General features: G+C 41.3%; 2 protein-coding genes across 2 annotated transcripts; both read right to left on the bottom strand.

Moving 5' to 3' along the window:
- Positions 1-267: 267 nt before the first annotated feature.
- Positions 268-1,568, bottom strand: LOC115801192 (trace amine-associated receptor 13c-like). The gene is made up of 2 exons (XM_030758934.1): positions 1,396-1,568; positions 268-1,084 (listed from the first exon to the last, which is right to left on the bottom strand). The coding sequence occupies exons 1-2, from the start codon at positions 1,566-1,568 to the stop codon at positions 268-270; spliced, it is 990 nt and encodes a 329-aa protein (XP_030614794.1).
- Positions 1,569-12,125: 10,557 nt separating this feature from the next.
- Positions 12,126-13,441, bottom strand: LOC115801155 (trace amine-associated receptor 13c-like). Its single transcript, XM_030758880.1, has 2 exons — positions 13,269-13,441; positions 12,126-12,942 (listed from the first exon to the last, which is right to left on the bottom strand). Exons 1-2 carry the CDS (start codon positions 13,439-13,441, stop codon positions 12,126-12,128), a joined length of 990 nt encoding a protein of 329 aa, XP_030614740.1.
- Between the last annotated feature and the right edge of the window lie 1,372 nt (positions 13,442-14,813).

The raw sequence follows: 14,813 nt of genomic DNA, 5'->3' as shown, positions 1-14,813 counted from the left end.
GTAGTTTCAGTCTACTGTATTCCTTGAAGATAAGCTGAAGCAGTGTGCAACCTGTCTAATAAAGAAATGTGAATTTTTCAGAAAGCTGTGAGTCACATTTCTTTTGGAAGGGTCGTAGCTACCTGTAACACCTTACTATTCAGGTTTCTAAAATTTCCTTTCACAGAGTAAAATCCAATATTTTAAAGAAAGCATTCTTCATTTAATGTTGCTGAACAATATTTGTTCTCGATCATGAACAGCAGCTTAGAGCAGATTTCTTTTTTTCTACAGCATGCTGACCTCACAGGAGCCAGGCTGCAGTATCTGCAGAGTGACAATTAGTGTCACAGCTTTTCTAAACCAGGGGTAGAACATAGCATAGATCAAAGGGTTAAGAAAGGAGTTTAAAAGAAACAGATAGAATACAATAGATGCAGATGCACTATTGAGCAACTCTTCCCCTAAAATAGAAACACAGTAATACGGGGAGAAACATATCAGAAACACAAGAACAAGAACACCAAGAGTCCTGGCTGCTTTTAACTCAGATTTCTTTGGCGTTTGACTCACTGAGAGCTGCAGTGTGACAGCTGTAACATGAGAGCGCATGGCCCGGGCCTGAGACACAGCCACCACAAACACTCTCATATACAGAACTACAATGACAGTAACTGGAACAATAAAGGACAAAGCAAGATCAACAACTCCTGCAATGAAGTCAAGGAAAAGTATACATTCTCCATAACAGGAATTATGCACGCCTGGTTGAATCAGATCATTTCCTACTATGAAATAGCAGTAAAAAACAGAGCAGAGCCAACACAGACAGACACAGAGTTTAACTCTTCTGTCAGTGATTCTGGTGGGGTAATGCAGAGGGTCACAAATAGCCACATAGCGGTCGAATGATATCAGCACCACGTTTCCCACTGAGACACAGGTAACAATGAAGGATACATAATTATACAGAGAACATGTGAGCTGACCGAGAAACCAGCAGGCTGTGTTTCGGAGGATTTCTCCTGGCATAAACATGAACCCAACAAGAAAGTCTGTGACCGCCAGAGAGAGGAGGAGGATGTTAGTGGGGGTGTGAAGCTGCCTGGAAAGAGATAGGAGAATTTAATTAATCCAAAAATCACCCAAACAAAAATATTTAAGCAACTATTACAAAGAAGATATTTTAGGCACCATATACTTCTGTGTAGACACTTAAAAGATACTGAGGTTGCAGTGGAAAGAATATAAAGATTATTGTTTGGAGACAGAATACAATTTGTGGTTTTTGGTCTGACATTTGCCCATCATTGTACAACAGTATACATGTTAAAATAGAAGAGTCATTTCTAGCAGCAAAACCATTAATTATTGGCTGAAACTCAGCAGCAGTTAAAAAAAAAGGGAAATCTCTGCCTGAAGTGACAGACTGCGATGATGATGAGCAAGTTGAGAGCCACAGTGAGCAGAGAAGTTGGTGGCATCAGAATGTGAAAGAGCACAACTTGAGACAGAGGATTTGTAGGCTTCTTGCAGGAGGTGTTGAAGAGGTGTGGAAAGCAGAGCTCTGCTCCATCCTGTGTATCCATCTTCACAGACTTGCAGTGAGCTGCAGCTCTGACAGAATAAACATAATTAGTTACATAACTGATGCTCACATCTTCTCTTAACTCCTCCCCTCATCTTTCTCTCTGTTTGTTGGACACTGATATCCCCTTCCCTTCCTCTGGGCCAATATTTTCATTATTCTTTCCTACAGTCCTACCTCTCCCATTGTTTCCCTTTTCTACCTCCCTTTCTGGTATCCTCTACCTGTGTTTATTTTATTATATCCTAACTGCTCTCAGAAATGGGTACACTCATTTATTTCATTGACTCCACTCTGCACTGAAGACTCCCTAAGAAAAGAAATTATTAAACCAATACCATACTGACAGCCTAACCAATACCATAAAGGCAGCCTGCTAAAGGCTGAAAGACTTTTTATAAAGTGATGCAACAGTTAAAAGATAAACAAAACTGCTATGCAGAACTGACATACGAATATGACAGCGTCTATTTTCAGACAATATTTTGATGAAGTGATAATGTCTACTGATTATTAAATTTTTAGATTTATTATATTTATTTGATATTTTTTGGTAATTAATGTTTTGGGGGTTCTTAGTTCAATCTTTTAGGCCTAGAGACTGGCTGGTAACTGCCTGGTAACCACCAGTTACTAGGTTGTTGACAGTTGCATTTCCTAAGAAAAAGCCTGTGCTATGTATGAAAGATACTGAATTGTCTGCTAACACTCACCAACTACTTGCAGAGCAGTAAAAAAATGCAACACAAACTGGAAATGGAGAATGTTGCCCTTCAAAGTACAAGTTGAGCCTTTTGACATGTGGTGGTTTCTGCAGTAAGACACAATTTTTATGTTGAAACAGCTGTTTCCTGTTTGTGTCGCACTTTTTCAAGTTTCACTACCGCTTGGTGGTTTGTTAGTCAGTGTTTGCAGACAAGTTGGAGTCTTACATAAGGGTGGCCACAACAATCTCTTGATGACCAACACAATCACAAGGAGGTTTTTGGTGCAGCACCCTGTGACCAGTTTTACAGTCATGGAATAAACATTACACATTTTTTGCTAGGTTGCCACGGGGTTGTCAACTGGTCTCTAGACCTGTGTTGACTGTTTTTTAAGGGTGCCAGAGCATTCTTGACTTTGGGAACATTGCATTAGATGAAAAATGGGTAAAACAATTATGTGGTGTTTACAGGATCTTCTTTAGGAATACAATTAGCTTGAACTGATATTTGTTTGTTTTAAACTGTTTAAACTATTTTTTCCTCCAATCCAAACAACATCATTAATTTGTTCCTACCTTCAAATGTAAGCTGTTACGTGGCACGTGCTGTACTCCGTGAAAGAGGACTCAAGTGTGAAACCTAAAACGAACAGCATGTAAGGTTCAACAATGTTTATTGCAAAAAAGCACAAACAAGCAACAGTGACTCGAAAGGGGTGAACAAAAGTCTTGTGGCAGGGTTTTGTGATTTACGGGGCCGGTCATCCATGTAACCACTAGACACTTGCATAAAAGGGGGTCCAGGTGAATCCTGAGATGAAAGAGAAGTGAATCAATGAGAGAATCGAAAGCCAAGGAATAACTAATGGCAGGGGAAACAATGGAGACCTAACGTTAACGTTAACAAGATGTTAACACTATGTGGGGTGCTAGTCCAGGAGGGTTAACAGGTCAGCATGCTGATGAAATTCTGCAGCTCCCAGAGAGAGTAAGAGAGGGCATGCAGGCGGTACAAAAATGTAGATTCAGTCTGCGAGAAGGTAGTAGGCTCTCAGGCAAGGAGTGGAGGTCACTACTGATCCTCAAATACCAGATCGTTGATGAGCTCATTGGATCCAGGTGTGACAGCTGGCTGCAAGGAATGAGACTCTGCCCAAGGGGAGGAGGACCAGCCCAACCCAGCCCAACCCTAACCCTAAGCCTGCTCTTAGATCCACTAGCCACTGAGCATTGGTGCTGTGTGACGCACCCTTCTCCCATATGCTCTTCCAGTATTGCTCTATCTCTACCCTTGGTGGGGGTGCTGTTCTCATATTGTTCCCCTGCCACTGAGAGTATACCTTGGATGGTTTGGTGGAGAACATCCGGTTCATTTTCCTGGCTTCTATCTCTCTTCAGGCGGCTAGCCAAGGCTGGAAGTTAAAATATGCAGATGAACTGTTAATCTGAAAAAAGTATTTCTTATCCAGTTACTCGGGTACTTGATGGTATAATTGATTGAATACTCGATCACTAAATTAAACGTTGCAGCCCTACTGAAATTTGCCAATACCATATGCCAATGCATCACCTTCTCACATAGGAGCAACAGGATTCAGGTGATAGAGTGATTGTTGTAAGTAAATTTAATTTATGTAGTGCTTTTCACAGACAAAAAGTCACAAAGCACTGTAGAATAATTAAAACACAATATCAGAAAAACCCAGATAAAACACCATGTTAAAAACATATTAACATTACCATATTAAAAGAAAAAGAATAAAAAATAAAGTCAACAGAAAGCCTGGTTAAACAGAAAGGTTTTCAACTGTTTTTTAAGACTCCACAGAGTCAGCTAAATGGAGCTGGAGTGGTAAACAGTTCCAGAGCTTTGGTGCCACTGCCTGAAAAGGTCTGCCCCTCCTTGGTTCTTAGTCTTGTATGTGGGACAACTAAAAGATTTAGATTTTGTTGTGTGTGAGACTGTTGACATATGTAAAATATATCCAGGCATTAGAAATCAATTGTTTTTTGTTTTTTTTAAAAAAAGATCAGATTTGTATCGGTATCGGCAGATAAAATATCGGTATCGGACCTAAAAAAGTGGTATCGTGCCATCCCTAATTAATATTAAAAGAAAAATTAATAACTATAAATTAAAAATTGTATCTGTAGCTGTAGTAATACCACAGAAAACACACTTGGAGGCAGAAATTCTTTTCATCAGATGTGCAATTTATTTACAGGTGCTGATTACAAGGTAGGTCAGGCTGGTGATATGACCAACAAAAGATACAAAAATTATACAAAAACAAACTTAAAACTGTTCAAAAAACCCACTGAAAAATCAACAACCGTATTTTTCGGACTATAAGGTGCACTTAAAATCCGTAATTTTTCTCAAAAATCCTTAATTTTTCTCAAAAATCCTTAATTTTTCTCAAAAATTGGCGGTGCGCCTTATAATTGGGTGCGCCTTATGTATGAATTCTTGTTGTGCTTACTGACCTTGAACCAATTTTATGTGGTACACTGCGCTCAAAAATCTGTCAACATGTTTTAGTGCGACTTTGGTATGGGACGCTTCACAAATATTGAGATTTTCCAGAGTGTACAATGCGCAAGACAGGGGGGAGGAGGGTAACACCCAGCATACGCTTTTCAAATAGTTAGAAAATCTCGGTCTGTCTGTAATTTGAGCGCTGCTGTCTGACTGCTGATGGCCGAGGTATCCACACCGCTGCACCATTGTGTGGTATGCAGTGATATGACCTCTGGTCAGGTGGATCAGTTCAAAGACTTCATTGAATTCTCTAAAATAGGCCATCATCAATTCCCAAAATGACTCTACTGACGATATTAGACAGGAACAAGCTGTGAGTGCTGTGCAGCAGGTGTGGAAAGTAGCCAAAGCCGCCAGAGATAAATTCAACAAGAAGTGGAAGTATTGTTCCAAAAATGGAAACCATACGCTGAAAACCACAGAAAACGATGATAGATTTTATTCTACATGTTCCTGGCCTGTTTTCATCTATGCTGGCCCGTATATTTGTGCGTAATCTGGCGATCGGCACTGTTGCCAACTTTTGTGCAACAAAATTCGCTGTTGGCTGTCTCAAAAATCGCTAGAAGTTGCTAAAGGATGAATCGAGATCGGGGGGGGGGTGTGTGCTGTCCTCCTCGGTGCCGAAGAGAGGTCCGGGCAATGCCACAGCGTATGAAGGGACGAAGTACGAGCGCTGTATGTACACAAAACACGGTGACAGCGGAGTTTTCAGGTTTCCGGTGTTGAGCCAAAAAGGGATTTTCTTTTTTTTTTTAATGTTTTTTTTTATGTTTTTTTCTTTGCTTATATCAGTAAATATACTTCTACACAGGATTTATGAAGGGCTTATATATAAAATGAAGAAATGACTTGTTCTCACCCTCATTAATAAAGAATATATTGTAGCATCTGTTACGACGTTGAAGAAGATGGCGAGAGATTGCCAGCAAAAGTTGTCATTTTATTAACAATTAAATGGTTGCTGTGTGCCGCAACCAAAACAAAACAGTAACAACAACGTGACTGACCTGGATAATAACAAGAGGGAACCCGGCATGCTTGATGCCGAAATCCCCCAACTGTTCAACTCACACACTGAAGATGAGGAATTTGATGGATTTGTGGAAGATGAATAATTTAAAATGTGAGTGTATTTCTCTGTATTTGTTACAACTGAACAATATTCTGAGTTATTGTGAATGAGTTGAATAAAGTTAGACTCACCTCACGGTTTTGTTTTGCTCTACATATGTTTTATCATGTGCCTTATAACCCGGTGTACCTTATGTATGAAAATAGACCGCTCATTGATATTGCGCCTTATAATGCGGTGCGCCTTATGGTCCGCAAAATACGGTAAACCAAAAACCCCAAAGGCCAGGCCCATGGCTATTGGGCCCTAGCCAACACTCTATGCATGCAATGCCACCATCTAACTCTCAGAGCATTGACCCAGGCTTATAAAACCTAAGCCCCTCCTCCAGAATAAACCACATGGGAAGTCACCAATTAGCCCTCTCTTGCCTCTTAAAGAGAACTTTGGATTGTGTTCCTTGGATGAGGATGAGCCTAATTGGGATTGCTGGTTAGACCCTCTGTTGTTTGCAGTGTGGGAGGTGCCCCAGGCCTCCACGAGATTTTCTCCCATTGAAATGCTGTTTGGCAGGAAACCCTGGGGGGTGGTGGACCTGCTTAAAGTAAACTGTAAGGAAGGCCCAAGCCAGAATAGGAATGGGATTCGATACATTCTGGACACACTGGGTAGAATTTGCTCCAGGCCCAGGAACATCAGCAGCTCCTGTATAACAAAGTCCTTGTATTAATCTCATCATCCAACTACTCGCAAAATGGCAAGGGCCCTTTGTGTTCACACGACAAGTGGGGGACAACGAGTATGAAGTGGTGTGGTTGGACAGGGGTGGAGCAACTCAGATTTACCACCTCAACCTCTTGAAAGCATGAAGAGAGGTGGAATCTGTCTCTCAGGTGAGCCTGGTGAATGATAAAGATGAGTAGGGGCCCGAGATGCAAAAATCAATCATTCCCACCTTCCTCCATTGTGATGACCATCTCACACAGGCCCAGAGAGCAGAGGATGCTGCACTGCAATAGTGGTTTGCAAATGTGTTCTCCCCCCTGCTCAGTCACACCACTCTAATACAACACTACTTTGAGACACTCCCAGGAGTGAGGGTGTGTTCATGGCCCTACAGGTTACCTGGAAATGGTCACACAGCGCATGGTGTATCCCCATAGTTCTTGTAGTGAAGAAAGATGGGTCTATACGGTTCTGTGTTAACTGTTGCAAGGTGAATAATGGCCAACCCAAAGAAGCGTTCACTTGGGTGGAGGGAGCTGCAGTATCTGGAGTACCACTTGGGATGTGGGCAGGTCCACCTTGCATCCTGTGGACAGGGCAATGCAAGGTGGCATTTGACAAGGGCTCCCTGTGGAGAACCCCTGCTCCACACTCCCAACTTTTCCCTCCCTATTGTGCTGCAGACCAATGCTTTGAGCAGAGGGCTGGGAGACATTCTGTCTCAGCAAATAGGAGAGGTGGACTGCCCGATTGTCTATCTCAGCAATAAGCTGTTGGAGCATGAGGCTTGCTAGAGCACGATGGAGAAAGAATGCTTGGCCATCTGGTGGACGGTCGACTCTGCTATTACCTCCTGGGATGCTCATTCGGTCATAGTCCTGAGCCTTTTGCCCAGTGTTTTGTGTTTCTGTTCTCTGAGGTTCTGTTATTGTTGTATGTCTTCTGTGTTTCTGAGGTTGCCTACAGTTTAGATTTTTAGTTCGTTATAGTTTTCTGAGTCTTGTTCTTAGTTATAGTTTTTTGTATCCAATTCCTGTTTCCCTTTGTTCTCCTTGTCATTCCCATGTCCCTGTCTTCCGGAGTCTGTTATAGCTCTCTGTGTTCTGGTCCCTTGTCTCATGTGTTCTGTATTTAGTTTTACTTCCAGTGTGTCAAGCCTGTGTTTCTGTTTCCACACTTCTTGTTTTATTTTGCCAGTTTCTGGTTTCGTGTGTGTTGTTTTCAGTTTTGCTTCCTCTTGTCTCATTAGTGCCATTCTGTCCACCTGCCTTTCCCAGCTGTTTCCACTTGTCCTCATTACCCCTTGTGTATATATTGTCTGCATTTTCCCTTGTACTTTGTCACATTGTTGTGTGTGTTTCCCTCAAGCTGTGTATCTATTTTTGTTCCTCATTTTCCCCTTTTGTCCCCCAAGATTGTTTGTATTATTGACTCCTGTCCTGATTTGGGTTTGGGTTTTGCATTTTGTATTTTTTTTTGTATTTGTATTTTTTGGACAAAACGTTTTTTGTTTTTGTTTTTTTTGTAAAGCTTTTAAGTTAAGCTGCTTCACACATCCTGCATTTGGGTCCAACCCTGCCTGCCATGCAGCCATACATTTGGTGAGTAGCACCAAATTTCTTGGTGTGCACATCTCAGATGATCTCTCCTGGACCACCAACTCTGCTTCACTATCCAAGAATGCCCAACAACACCTCTACTTCCTCCACAAACTGAGGAGAGTGAGAGCTCCAGCACCCATCACGGTCACTTTTTACAGGGGCACTGTTGAGGGTGTCTGCATTACTGTGTGGTTCGGAAGCTGCACACCTTTTGAACGGAAGACCCTGCAGCGCATAGTGAAGGCTGCTGAAAAGATCATTGATGTCCTATTCCCCTCCCTCCTGGACAGTCCATCATTACTTTAAGAAATGAAGGTCAGTTAATCCAAAAAATTTCAAGACCTTTGGAAATATCTTCAAATGCAGTTGCAAAGACCATCAAACGTAATAATGAAACTGGCTCTCATTGGGACCACCCCAGGAAAGGAAGCCCAAGTTAAGTCTGTTGCACAGGATAAGTTTATCAGAGTTACCAGCCTCAGAAACCACAAGTTAACAGCACCCCAGATAAGGGCCCACTTTAATGCTTCACAGAGTTCAAGTAGCACACACATCTCGCCATCAACTGTTCAGAGAAGACTGCATGAATCTGGACTTTATGGTTGAATTGTTGCAACGAAGCCATTTCTAAAGAAAAACAACAAGAGCAATAGAATGGCTTGGGCTAAGGAACACAAGGAATGGACATTAGGCCAGCTGAAATCTGTCCTTTGGTCTGAGGAGATCAAATGTGGGATTTTTGGTTCCAAACTCCATGTCTTTGGAAGACGCAGAAAAGTTGAGCAGATGCTTCCTACATGTGAAGTTCCCACCATGAATTATGGAGGATGAAGTGTGATGTATGGGGTGCTTTGGTGGTGACACTGTTGGCAATTTATTCAAAATCCAAGAGTAGAAAAGTGCTACTGTATATAAGAACACAGGTGAAAGTTAGCCTGTATGGTCCAGTACTGTGTACCACTAAAAGATTCTGCGCCGATATGCAGTACCGGGAAGAGGGGAGCAGCTGTCTGCTGTAAAGCCGTCATTCAGTACCAGTCACGGCTGCACTTTTGGTCAGGATAGATCTGCTAGCAATAAGAAGTCTAAAACAGGACTTAATCAGTTAATAAATAGCTTGTTTTTCTCATTTCAAATTGTTTCTAAACTGTTCATGCTATGCTGGAGCCTCAATTCTCTAGCTTTTCTTCGCTCGGTTTAGCCTGTTAACTGGCCAGTGGGACATATGTAGTGCATTTTATATGGCAGGCTAGACCCTCCCATTTGATTGACACCTCATTCAGCCAATCATGTAACTGGCTGCACCAAAATCACCTGAAAAACATACATGATGCCCTCTGGTTATTATTGGCTCTGGAAAACCCATTTCTTAACATGATTGTTTATGGTCTAGCCTGCAATATAAAATGCACTGCATATGTCCCGCAGACAGGACGTGGCCAGTTAACAGGCTACGAAAGGGGTTTTCCAGAGCCAATAATAACCAGAGGGCGTCATGTATGTTTTTCAGGTGATTTTGGTGCAGCCAGTTAACAGGTTAATGTCTGCCTGCTCAATACAAAATCTGCCAATTAAAAGCAAACAGAGATTACCTAATTGTGTTCCATGTTATTCTGTTCAGTTTCAACAACACAGCACAACTTGATTACTATATGTAAGATTTGCAAAATGTTTATCCCACTGAAAATGCAAAATCCTGATGAACACAATCAATTTTCTGGGATTTCCTAACCTGGATTACTGAGCATGCATCAAGACATAAACTTATTTACAGCTGAATGCTAATATATAGTTTTTCTCATAGTACAGACAAGAATTTAGAACTATTTTCACCCCTGTATAAGAACCAGTCCATTTACCATTTACACAGTAAAGAAACAGGATTTTGCGTTTTCAGTGGGAAAAACATTTTGCAAATCTTTGTAATTTTGCAGAAGCATGAACATTTTTGTTCACAATAGTGTTTGGTCAATGTTGATTACACAGTAATAAAATGTTGGGGTTTTATTTCATAATTTAACTGTCAAATTGTAAAATCTGCTCTTACCAGTAGCAGTTTATGAAGAGATGAAATTAATATTGTACAGAACAAAGTTCAGTTTATTGGTGCATTCCTAGTTTCTCGTCTAGGCCCTTGGGGAAATGAACTGTCCAACATTTTTTCTCACTCTGCATGTATGCAAATCTGCCAGGAGGTGGCAGTAAAAGATTTGTTTTTGCACTGTGCATGATTCAGTATCGCTTTCTATCAGGAATCAGGACCATCAAGGTTTCCTTCTTGTTCATTAAAATCCAGAATTACGATGTCAACAGTTTGTTTATTTACTCAGTGCTAATAAAGCACAAACTATGTGGACAGCTGAAGTTCTCTCAACATTTCATGATGCTGCTTTGTTCTTACTCACCATGGCTTTCACTGTCCTTTATTAATATAATGAAATCAGAGTATTTTGTGTGGCCCTAAATCATGCAGTGTAAAAACAGATTGTTTAGTGAGTCATCCTTGGAGATTTGTGTGTGCAGAGTGAGACAAAAGCTTACGTAAACTTGTTTCCTGTGTACAAACTGCTAACAGAGAGGTGGTAGCTAATGAGGCCGACGCTCTGAGCGCAGCAGCTTACTGTCTCAGAACAGAGACTGACCGCTGCAGCATCAGCATATTCCACTCCTCTGGAAGCGGCATGCCATTGGCCACTTTTGGCCACTGGAGGGTAACAAGCCTGTTTTGAAAATACAAAAAAAAAATAAAAAAAAAATCAGAAAGCAGAGAAGAGGCCTCCAGTCACTTCTGTTATCAAAAAAGCTGCAAGGGCTTTGTGGTGGTATGTGCTACCAGACTAAGACCCTTAACTCAGTTTTTATGACCTTCTGAACCAGAAAACTGATCATTTCAGGATAGTGAAAGGTCATCAGCAGGCAGGATGGAAAATATGGCATCCTGACCCTCCAGCTGAGCATCATATTCCTTACTGATACTTGTAATTATGAGAGCACAAGTGTTACACATTTTGAAATATCATTTTTAGTTAGTAGAAGCATGACACACTGCCATGAGCTGACTAACAGAACCTGATTTTATCCAGTTATTGCAGGTAAAACGTTTTAGTGTGTATAGAACTGTCACCTTCATTTAGGAGATTTTTACCTTGTGTGGTCAGAGGCAACAAACACTCAGATCTTGTAATAGTCATTGCCAGTGCATAACTTGTCATGTCTTTAGTATGTCTGCATGTGAAACCAGCACTTTGTCATTAATAAGTCAATAATATAAATGTAGTTTCAGTCTACTGTATTCCTCGAAGATAAGCTGAAGCAGTGTGCAACCTGTCTAATAAAGAAATGTGAATTTTTCAGAAAGCTGTGAGTCACATTTCTTTTGGAAGGGTCGTAGCTACCTGTAACACCTTACTATTCAGGTTTCTAAAATTTCCTTTCACAGAGTAAAATCCAATATTTTAAAGAAAGCATTTTGTTATAATCCTATAATTCTTCATTTAATGCTGAGGGACTAACAGTTTACCCTCCCAGTGACCAAGGTTTTCACAGTATGACATGTTTTTTCTCGATCTCAGTACGTGCTGCAGCTGTGTTTATGACCAGGTGTATATTTCATGTATGTGTTGTTGCTTAGCACTAAGATTCAGGATGCAGCACCTTCTCTCGGAGGAGGACTTTTACTGCATCAGAGAAAAATGGAGAGGGAAACACACAACTGCTTAAAAAAATCTGATAAGATGAAAATTGAACCAAGTTACTATAAATATCCTAAATGTGTAATAATTTCCATTCTTTCTAATAGACACAATAAGGAACACAATCCAAAGTTGTCTTTAAGAGACAAAATGTGTTATAACATCTGCTGACTCAGTTGTGATCATGAACAGCAGATTAGAGCAGATTTCTTCCTTCTACAGCATGCTGACCTCACAGGAGCCAGGCTGCAGTATCTGCAGAGTGACAATTAGTGTCCCTGCTTTTCTAAACCAGGGGTAGAACATAGCATAGATCAAAGGGTTAAGAAAGGAGTTAAAATAAAATAGATAGAATACAATAGATGCAGATGCACTATTGAGCAACTCTTCCCCTAAAAGAGAAACACAGTAATACGGGGAGAAACATATCAGAAACACAGCTACAAGAACACCAAGAGTCCTGGCTGCTTTTAACTCAGATTTCTTTGGCGTTTGACTCACTGAGAGCTGCAGTGTGACAGCTGTAACATGAGAGCGCATGGCCCGGGCCTGAGACACAGCCACTACAAACACTCTCATATACAGAACTACAATGACAGTAACTGGAACAATAAAGGATAAAGCAAGATCAACAACTCCTGCAATGAAGTCAAGGAAAAGTATACATTCTCCATAACAGGAATTATGCACGCCTGGTTGAATCAGATCATTTCCTACTATTAAATAGCAGTAAAAAACAGAGCAGAGCCAACACAGACAGACACAGAGTTTAACTCTTCTGTCAGTGATTCTGGTGGGGTAATGCAGAGGGTCACAAATAGCCACATAGCGGTCGAATGATATCAGCACCACGTTTCCCACTGAGACACAGGTAACAATGAAGGATACATAATTATACAGAGAACATGTGAGCTGACCGAGAAACCAGCAGGCTGTGTTTCGGAGGATTTCTCCTGGCATAAACATGAACCCAACAAGAAAGTCTGTGACCGCCAGAGAGAGGAGGAGGATGTTAGTGGGGGTGTGAAGCTGCCTGGAAAGAGATAGGAGAATGTAATTAATCCAAAAATCACCCAAACAAAAATATTTAAGTAACTATTACAGAGAAAGATATTTTAGGCACCATATACTTATGTGTAGACACTTAAAAGATACTGGGGTTGCAGTGGAAAGAATCTGAAGATTATTGTTTGGAGACAGAATACAATTTGTGGTTTTTGGTCTGACATTTGCCCATCATTGTACAACAGTATACAAGTTAAAATAAAAGAGTCATTTCTAGCAGCAAAACCATTAACTGGCTGAAACTCAGCCTTGTAAAGCTACAGCAGCAGTTAAAAAAAAAAGGGAAATCTCTGCCTGAAGTGAGAGACTGCGATGATGACGAGCAGGTTGAGAGCCACAGTGAGCAGAGAAACTGGTGGCATCAGAATGTGAAAGAGCACAACTTGAGACAGAGGATTTGTAGGCTTCTTGCAGGAGGTGTTGAATAGTTGTGGAAAGCAGAGCTCTGCTCCATCCTGTGTATCCATCTTCACAGACTTGCAGTGAGCTGCAGCTCTGACAGAATAATAAACAGAATTAGTTACATAACTGATGCTCACACCTTCTCGTAACTCCTCCCCTCATCTTTCTCTCTGTTTGTTGGACACTGATATCCCCTTCCCTTCCTCTGGGCCAATATTTTCATTATTCTTTCTTACAATACCACCTCTCCTATTGTTTCCCTTTTCTACCACCCTTTCTGGTATCCTCTACCTGTGTTTATTTTATTATATCCTAACCGCTCTCAGAAATGGGCACACTGATTTATTTCATTGACTCCAGTCCAGACAGAAGAATCCCTAAGAAAAGAAATTATTAAACCAATACCATACAGACAGCCTGCTAAAGGCTGAAATACTTTGTATAAAGTGATACAACAGTTAATGTTGGCCAACATGAAAAGTATGAGCATGTTCAGCACTCAATGCTTAGTTGGGGCTCCTTTTGCCTGGATTACTGCAGCATGGCATGGAGTCGATCAGTCTGTGGCACTGCTCAGGTGTTATGAGAGCCCAGGTTGCTCTGATAGTGGCCTTCAGCTCTTCTGAATTGTTGGGTCTGGCGTATCACATCTTCCTCTTCACAATACCCCATAGATTTTCTATGGGGTTAAGGTCAGGTGAGTTTGCTGGCCAGTTAAGAACAGGGATACCATGGTCCTTAAACCAGGTACTGGTAGCTTTGGCACTGTGTGCAGGTGCCAAGTCCTGTTGGAAAATGAAATCTGCATCTCCATAAAGTTGGTCAGCACCAGGAAGCATGAAGTGCTCTAAAACCTCCTGGTAGACGGCTGCGTTGACCTTGGACCTCAGAAAACACGTTGGACCAACACCAGCAGATGACACGGCACCCCAAACCATCACTGACTGTGGAAACTTTACACTGGACCTCAATCAGGGTGGATTCTGTGCCTCTCCTCTCTTCCTCCAGACTCTGGGACCTTGATTTCCAAAGGAAATGCAACATTGACTTTGATCAGAGAACATAACTTTGGAGCACTCAGCAGCGGTCCAGTCCTTTTTGTCTTTAGCCCAAGCGAGATGCTTCTGACGCCGTCTCTCTTTCAAGAGTGTCTTGACACAAGGACTGTGACAGCTGAAACCCATATCTGCATACGTCTGTGCGTGGTGGTTCTTGAAGCACTGACTCCAGCTGCAGTCCACTCTTTGTGAATCTCCCCCACGTTTTTGAATGGGTTTTGTTTCACAATCCTCTCCAGGGTGCAGTTATCCCTATTGTTTGTACACTTTTGTCTAACACATCTTTTCCTTCCCTTCGCCTCTCTGTTAATTAGCATTTTCATTAGTTGTCTGTTATAATCATCAAAATTAAAAGAAATAAACGAAATATATCAGTCTG

This window comes from Archocentrus centrarchus, chromosome 21 (assembly GCF_007364275.1).
Source record: "Archocentrus centrarchus isolate MPI-CPG fArcCen1 chromosome 21, fArcCen1, whole genome shotgun sequence".
NCBI classification, from domain to species: domain Eukaryota; kingdom Metazoa; phylum Chordata; class Actinopteri; order Cichliformes; family Cichlidae; genus Archocentrus; species Archocentrus centrarchus.
Note: the sequence above shows the minus strand (reverse complement) of the source record. Positions and strands in the feature narration are given on the sequence as shown.